The following is an 8,731-nucleotide window of genomic DNA, read 5'->3' as shown; positions in this document are numbered from 1 at the left end:
ACCGTTTAGCAGGAGAGAACACAAACAGAGTTTGAAATGATTAATCTTCTACCAAGGTTGTGCGCCATTCTGAATTGAAAAGAAAATGCATTTAAATTTTAGATTAACTCCTGAATTTTTATGTAATGCAGAATGCAGAATATACTGTAAACGCAATGAATACATTTTAACTAAAGAAAAGTTTGCATTATGATTTGACAAAACTTATATTCGAAAATGTAAGGAAGTTCAAAGTCTGGAAGTTTGGAGGATTTGGGCCTTACAGACAATCACATATATGTTTAAAATAAGATCTAAGACCATAAGAACAACTTCACACAGTGGAATTACCTGCTGAAGTTCTCAAGCTGTGTCTGAAATTGCATTCTCTAGGTTCTATATTTGATGTGAATCTCACATCGCTACCATTAAAAAAAGTATGTTCGATATGAATGTATAAATTCGGACATAATGTATCCGCCATTTTGTCACCTATCAGAACTCCTCATGGGACAGTTAAGTTCAGATTAACTGTAAGAAGGTGCGATGCACAGTTAATGGACACTGCATGCCTAACACTCATGCACAAGCTCATACACGCTTACACACTAACTTATTATATTATACTTATAACTTAATAGTGTAGGCTACTTGATATAACTTGTGACAACCACTACACAATCAGACTCATTCAGTCTACGTTGTATCAGTATGTAGGCTACTGTGAATAAGTTAAACTCATTTCCTTTCAGTAGTATTTTTACCTCAAGATGAGCAAATATATCATACGCTAACCTCATTAGCATTTTTCATTTTGTAATATTAAAGAAAAAATGCTCCTTTGTTTCACATTAAGAATGAAATGTCAAGAACAGCACTTCATTGTGGACCTCTATCAGGGTCAGAGAAGAGCATCATCTTGACCATAGACTCATCATTATATATTTGTATTATTAGATTTAAGATTTAGAATTTTCACATGTACGATTAATAACTCTTGGCACAAAAGTCCAAATTGATGAAAGCTTGTAATTCATGCAAATGCTATCCATTTAGCAGATGCTTTTAACCAAAGAGATTTACAAATGAGGCACATCGCAAGCAATTTGTCATGAGTACCAATAATATTCATTGTACACAATGCCAATTTTAAAGTATAAACTATTAGCGCTTAAGCTACAGATGCTTTCATTAGGGCTGTCCAGTACATGTTACCTTTCACACAACTAAACATTTCATTGTGGCATGTAATGAGAACTAAACCAAACAGCTCAATATATATATATATTATTATTTTTTTGGTAACTTTAACATTTAGTTAATTTAATAGAAAACCATGTAAGATTAGTTTAAAATTGAATGGAAAATATGACAGATTATGAAAAAAAAAAAAAACTAAAACTTATTTCCTAACAAAATTGACATGATAATCAATAAATCCAATGTGTTGGGTTGATCAAAGATGATTTTTCTCCTCGACAAAATGTTCTTACAGTCTGAATGAATACTGAAGCTAATATTTTCAGATCAGGATGAGTTACAGTAATTTAGCAGCTTCCATTTATCACACACGGCACCCTTTTCAAAGATGGTCTGGACTTCATTTGAACTTCATTGGACATCACTGATACGTTTCCTGCATTCTGTCTCCTTCTCTCTGATGCCCATCTCTTTAACGGGACCCATGGCTAACTCTTTAACCTCTCTGATGGATCTCTCACAAAATCATTGATTAGTTGCTCTCCATTGCAGTCTATCGTGCTCTGCAGCATTATGTTGACGAGTTGCAAGTGCACACACACACACACACGCACACACGCACACACGCACACACAGGTAATAATATACCTAGATAAACAGGTAATACTATAATAAAAAATCACTATCTTGTTTGGAACATGTACAAAATACAACACAAAATAAAATAGTTCGAAATAGGTTTTATGTAAAAAAAAATATAGGCCTATGTAAATGTAATTATGAAAGACAAATAGGATACTTTAAATAAAAGGTACCAGATGAATCACATTTGTTGCAAAATTAGACTTTGTGATGTTGTGTAGCCTATTATAGCTAAGTAGCCTACAATACTTGTAGGCTACTGAAAATATGCAGAAGCGTTTGAAAAAAAAAAAATGAATTTTTGATTATCCGTTTTGATATTAGTCGGCTAAAATTCAACACTACTTGTAAAAAAAATAAGACCAAAGCGTAGAAAGATAATGAGGAAAGTATTTGGTGGTTGACTTGAACGGGGTTTCCCATTATTTAAAAGCACAATCCCATTGTTACAACAGTGACACCCAGCGAGCACAGATGTCGAAAGCGATAGTTTCTTCACAGTTCACAGCCCTTTCCCACCCCTGCACATGTTATCCTGACAACGCCTAGTAGCCTCTAAAATAAAATACATTTATTTGTTACAGTATAGCCTACCTAACAAATAGCCTACTGTTCCTTTGTTTGTTTGCCCATGTTATAGCTATTTAGGTATGAGACAGAAAGATAAACCACTGAAGCAGAAATGCATAGGAAACGCGCTGGTCTGATATAAAATGTCCAGTGTAACATACAAAATGACGCTAAACGGTGCTCGGGTAGTTCAGCAGTCGGTTCTCCTCTCCGTCTGACTCTCTCCAGGGGCGGGGCGGCGCTCCATCAGTTTAATGTTGTCAGCACGTGGATAGTTGAGTCCCGGGCGCGCAGAGCAGAGCGCGCGGTGTTTCGCTCGGGTGGAGAGAGCGCGAGGATGCTGAGAGAGACGCCCGTGAGAGGACGAACAGGTCGCACGGATGTAAGAGACGGGGATGGTTACTTCAAACTCACCACGGGATGGGTCTCTTTTTCAAAGCCGCAACCAAATGAGCCGTAGGAGGAATTGTGTGGAAAAGAAAAAGACGCGGACGGGATTAAAATAAGAATACAAGGTAAGAAAAAACGTTGAGGAACCTGCAACTAACTTACAAACAGAATATTCGCGAAGACGCGGGTGGACGATTGATTGGACAGCGGAGCTTTTCCCTGATTCAATATGGATAACTTAAATTTTACGAGCGAGGTGGACACTTACATTGACATTGGTTTTACATCCTCTGGGAATTCTACAAGTCGCTATTCTCCGGTCACCATTATAGGGCTCGCGGGGCTGGTGAGCTTCCTCATCTTGTTTACAATTGTGGGGAATGTGCTGGTCGTTATCGCTGTTTTAACGAGCAGAGCGCTCAAGCCTCCACAAAACCTTTTTCTTGTGTCTCTAGCCAGTGCGGACATTCTGGTGGCCACACTGATAATCCCCTTCTCTCTGGCCAATGAATTAATGGGCTACTGGTTTTTTGGGAAAGTTTGGTGTGATATCTATCTAGCACTAGATGTTCTTTTCTGCACATCTTCTATTGTTCACCTGTGTGCCATAAGTCTGGACAGGTACTGGTCTGTAACACAGGCGGTCGAGTACAACTTAAAGCGGACGCCTCGCAGGGTAAAGGGCATGATTGTGGTGGTGTGGTTGATCTCAGCTGTAATCTCCTTCCCACCACTCATCTCCATGGACCGGAATAAAGATGTTGACAAAAACGAACCGCAATGCCAGCTGAACGACCACACGTGGTACATCTTGTACTCCAGCATCGGGTCATTCTTTGCCCCGTGTGTCATCATGATCCTTGTTTACATCCGAATCTACCAGGTGGCTAAGACGAGAACCCGAAATATGTCGGAAAAGCGTCGCGATCCGGACGGCGCGCCAGGAACGCCACGGCTGGAGAACGGCTTGAGCCGTGAGGATTCCAGGCGAGAAAACGGGCACTGTCCCTCGCCGCCGACAGGGGAGCGCAAAACAGGCGAGGATGACCCAGATGCCGATCTGGATGACAGCAGCTCATCTGATGAGAAGGCCAAACGGGTGCAAAACGAGACGGGGCCCTCACGAAAAGACCGCCGATCCAGCCGCAAGAACAGCTCCAGCTCCAAGCACTCCAGCCGAAAGTCCCGAGCCAGCAGCAAGTCCCTGGACCTGTTCTCCTCCCGCAGAAAAAGGAGGAACACCATTTCGAGAAAAAAAATTTCCCAGGCACGAGAGAAGCGGTTCACCTTCGTGCTGGCCGTGGTCATGGGGGTGTTCGTGGTCTGCTGGTTTCCGTTCTTCTTCAGCTACAGCCTGTATGGGATCTGCAGGGAGCCCTGCGCCATCCCGGAGATCCTTTTCAAGTTTTTCTTCTGGATCGGTTACTGCAACAGCTCCCTCAATCCCGTCATCTACACAATTTTCAACCAGGACTTCCGGCGAGCTTTTCAGAAGATCCTGTGCAAACCCTGGAAGAGATCTTTTTAGAGAACATCGGCAGCTACTTTGCAGCATCCAGTGCCATTTACAGGTGGTTGGCAAGAAAGACGTTTTCAAAAAAAATACCACTCTCTTTGCATTGACAATCTGTACACAACAATGACATTGATATTTGTTTTTGCTACTTCGTTGTGTAATGCTCTCCTTGCATCTGTGAGGACAACAGAGGCTGGTCACATAGGTGGTACTTAAAAGCTAAAGATGCTTGAAAAAAAAAAACTCTGAATTGGGCAGCACTGTACTGCATTAGAGGAAACAGGCTTATCTTTATTATGGCTGCAGGCACTTTGAAGTTATCAAGAGATATTTTTTATGATGAGTATGCACATATGGCTAGTGTCATGACTAGAGAGCTATGTAACATGAAAGGAGGTCTCCTTTTCCAAAAAAAAAAGACAAGAGAAGTACATTTCCAGAAAGTGTGCGGTTTCTTTCCAGCTGAGAGTGAGAAAACGGACAGTTGGTTAGGGAGTACGAGAGGGTTGTCATCAGATGACAGATGGAGGGAGAGAGTTGCCCTGATGTGGTTGAGTATTGCGAGGTTCGTCCTGAGGGTGCAAAGTCCTGACTGAACAGAGCTCTATTACAAACTGTTCTTAACTGTCCTTCAGTGAAACGAATCATTGCATCGCTGCTCTTTAATATGCCATAAAAGTATACAGGAGAGCCATTTACTGGACTAGACTTTTCGACGATGATAGCATTTATTTATCGACAGGATTTATTTATCAGATTATAAACTATTTAAGCTTTGTGGCTTTGCTTGTACAGTGTCTCCCATTTGTTCAAAATATCATAGTGATATAATGCAAAGTATGATATATGAGGCTGTTGTACATTTATAAAAGCAAAACAGCCTCTTTTTTGTGGTTGTTTTTGTATATTATGAAACATCTGTCTTAATGGATGTTGGGCTTCTCTCCTTTTCTATTCCATATACTTGTGATATCTTCGAAATGACTGACAGGTCACTACAAGCACAGCTGATGATCAAACAAAAGTGAACAAATAAATGGATTGTAATTCTCTTTTTACTGTGAACAGAGCATAAGCTTTATAATTCACTCTTCATGTCTCTAAAGTGGGCTTATCATAATTTGAAATGGCTGTGATTAAACATTGTGTGAGGTTTTGCCATTTTGCAGGTACATTATTCCATTCAGCTCAGAACAGAAAAAATAAATAAAACTAGAATCTGAACTAATTGAATAGTTGTCCTAGACTGTTTGCAACAGTTGAAATGATGTTCATATTTCTGCTTCAACGTGACTGATGCATATGCAGTGCTGCACAGTATTGTTATGTCAACATTGTGGTATGACACTGTTACTAACTGAAGAAAAATAAACTATGCAACAGTTAGTGGTAGAGGAAAATATTTCAACCCAACATTTCATTTGCAGAAGGAATAGTACATCATTTGATTCAAACATTGTCATAGTTATGGTAACATTTCCAATAAGGTCCATTAGTTAACATTGATGTATTAACTAACATGAACTAACCATGAGCAATACATTTGTTACTGTATTTGTTCATCTTTGTTAATGTTAGTTAATGAAAAAATAAAGCTGTTCATTGTTTGGTCATGTTACAGTGCGTTAACTAATGTTGACAAGATTTTAATAAAGTAAACATTGAAATTAACATTTACAAAGATTAAATGCTGTATAAGTGGTTCATTATTAGTTCATGCTAACTAATGTAGTTAACTAATGCACCTTATTGTAGTGTTACCGTATAAATGATCTGTATATCAAAAATGATTGGTCTCTTTAATATTTTAAAATGTAATATTTAGTTATTGTTAAATATTTATATTTTATCGTTTTCTTTTTATAAATATGTTTATTCAATTTTATTTATTTATTTATTATTATATATAATACAATTATATAATTTCACTTTATAAAAAATGTTATACAATCTTTGATCCCAAGCACTACATTTTGGATATTGTATACAGATGAGTTTAGAAATATCAGAGAATACATATTTTTTCAAATGGATACATTACATAATATCTTCTTTTCGTCAAATGGATAGTGTCACAGCTTTCAATTCACAGTGACTCTGCTTGTAAAATTCAAATAAAATAGTACAAGAGCAGCTGATCAGAGACAGAGGGGTCTGGCTTGTACGTACTTTTTAAAACTAGGTTAGAAAGCCCTCAAGGAAGATGACTGTTTTTAGTAGCATTGGATGATTGTTTATACTCATAAACTTGTTTCCAACCCCATAAAGTACCACATCCTTATATATATTTTCAGAAGTCTTCAAATATTATGTTTGTGTTCTCAGTACAATTATGATATTCTCAGTTTATAAACAATTCCATTCCACTCTAAAATGTGACTGAGAATCTAAAGCTTATTGAAAAAAACGTATTGTCATAGCGTTGGTTCAGAGTATAAATTGAGTTTCTATTCAAACCATTCAAAGATTTTTGTAAAAGAAATGAAAAGGGAAATCTATCTTCACCCACATCGACGCTCCATGAGATATTTAACACCAGTGTTCACTTTGGATTGAGTCCGAGAGAGATAAAGGGCGAGAAACTTCGCTGTCAGTCAGAGCATTAGTACTGCAATTGAAGAAGACTCCTCATACATTTTTTGATCCAGCTGGATGATGGGTGCCGCTTGGGCCAAAGCTATGTGAAAAATAAATTGAGTTTGACATACTTACAAATTCAAAATGTCATACATTTGCTCATTATTCACCACATCGGAAGGAATTTTCAGTGATAGAACTGTCAAGTTTCACATTCTGTAATTGAAGGGCTGCGAGTCTGTGAATGTTTCATTTTATGAAATTGGAGATAAAATGATTCCCAAAGCAATGTTTGGCAATTTGTTTCGCCATCACACCGAACAGATTCAATTACCTTGGCTCCTTTACAAGCTTTTATGAAAATACTTTTAATTGATTCAAACTCAGCATGTCAGAAGCATAGCGCATTATGTTCCACCACAAACAGATTACAAACACATTCAGGGTCAATGCATTGCTTATTCTCATGTGCCTGAGATGATTTTAGATAGGCCATTTACGCAAAGCACAACTTCAAGCCACACACTTTCTGTAACATATATCGGATTTCTACAGGGCTCTGATTGTTGTCAAAATCAAAGAAAGGAAAGGAAAGGTAAGCAAAGGAAAGGAACGTTAATAAATAATTGCTGTGCCTTTGGCGCTGTGCTACTGTTAGTGCAGTCCATGCTCTAGGAGGATCAGAGAGGAAAGCCTTTGACCGATGTGATGATTTGATTCTGCTTTTACCAGTGGCAGTGCTGGGAATGAGTACATGAAGCCCAAAGCTTTTCTGCCTTCTTGCTTGCCAATTAGAACTGCCATATGTCAGAGGATCTAAAATGATTAACGGCTATATACACTTATTCACTATGGGGTGACTTCAATCATCCTTTCTCATTATTCAATAAAACTACTTTGATGGTGTATTGGATCTCTTCATCTTCATCTGTGAATAATCTAGCTTGGGTACTGATGGTATTGTCTGAGCAATTCATCTATAGCTATTTGATCAAGATGCTATTGTATTTATTTGCACTTGATGCCAAGCTACCTTTATTTACATTTAAGTCAAGTCAAGTCATCTTCATTTATATAGCGCTTTTAACAATGTAGATTGTTTCAAAGAAGCTTTACATTGATAAGCGGATAATTTAAGGTAACAGAGATTGTTTTGGCTTTATAGCGATTCTTGAATAAAGATATTTTCCAGCTAAAGTTAGTTTTGATTGATTCAATTCCGTCACAAGGATCATTAGTTATTAAATTAGAGACCGCTAAGACGACACCGTTCTCTCTTACAGACTTTAAACGCGAACCTGTGAGAAACGCTGATTGTGCTCACGTGCGCATTAAGAATTAATTCTATAGTTATGCGCATTTAAATATATGTGCGCATGTTTGTAATTCCCTACAAACCAAGCCTTAAACTACTTGTCTGGCCTTAAAATTTTGATACAGAATTTTATCACTTCGGGGTAGATATGCGAAACCGAAATTATCTATCTATTTAGCATAAATATCATCTTCCTGCCACTGGAAAACATACACATTTTTTATTATCATGAATGATTCACTAGTTATTGAGGCTGTCTCCTCCTAAAAGTTGTTATTTACAGTATACTATTTAGGTTATATTGCAAACCTTCCGTTTCTACAATGCATGATCTCTTAGCTGACCTTAGCATAGCCTTTTGCTGCTGGACTCATTCTGCAAGGTTCAATTTTCTGTAAGTTCGGAGATACGCATCTTCATGCCAGCTTAAGTAAAGGATACTTGAGTATTTATTGCCTTTCAGCTTGAATAGCTCTCTGACCTCCCTGAATAACAGATTGCTTTCTACTTCTAGTACTGTTCCCTGTTTCCAATTATATGTT

The 8,731-nt window shown here is 37.9% G+C and overlaps 1 protein-coding gene across 1 annotated transcript; it reads left to right on the top strand.

Annotated features, from left to right (window-relative positions):
* The first annotated feature begins 2,715 nt into the window (after nucleotides 1-2,715).
* adra2c (adrenoceptor alpha 2C) lies at nucleotides 2,716-5,459 on the top strand. The gene has a single exon (XM_079616124.1). The coding sequence runs from the start codon at nucleotides 3,011-3,013 to the stop codon at nucleotides 4,307-4,309; it is 1,299 nt and encodes a 432-aa protein (XP_079472250.1). The 5' UTR covers nucleotides 2,716-3,010; the 3' UTR covers nucleotides 4,310-5,459.
* Nucleotides 5,460-8,731: the final 3,272 nt, after the last annotated feature.

This window comes from Phoxinus phoxinus, assembly GCF_949152265.1.
Source record: "Phoxinus phoxinus genome assembly, chromosome: 6".
NCBI lineage: Eukaryota > Metazoa > Chordata > Actinopteri > Cypriniformes > Leuciscidae > Phoxinus > Phoxinus phoxinus.
This window is presented reverse-complemented; position numbering and strand designations above follow the sequence as displayed.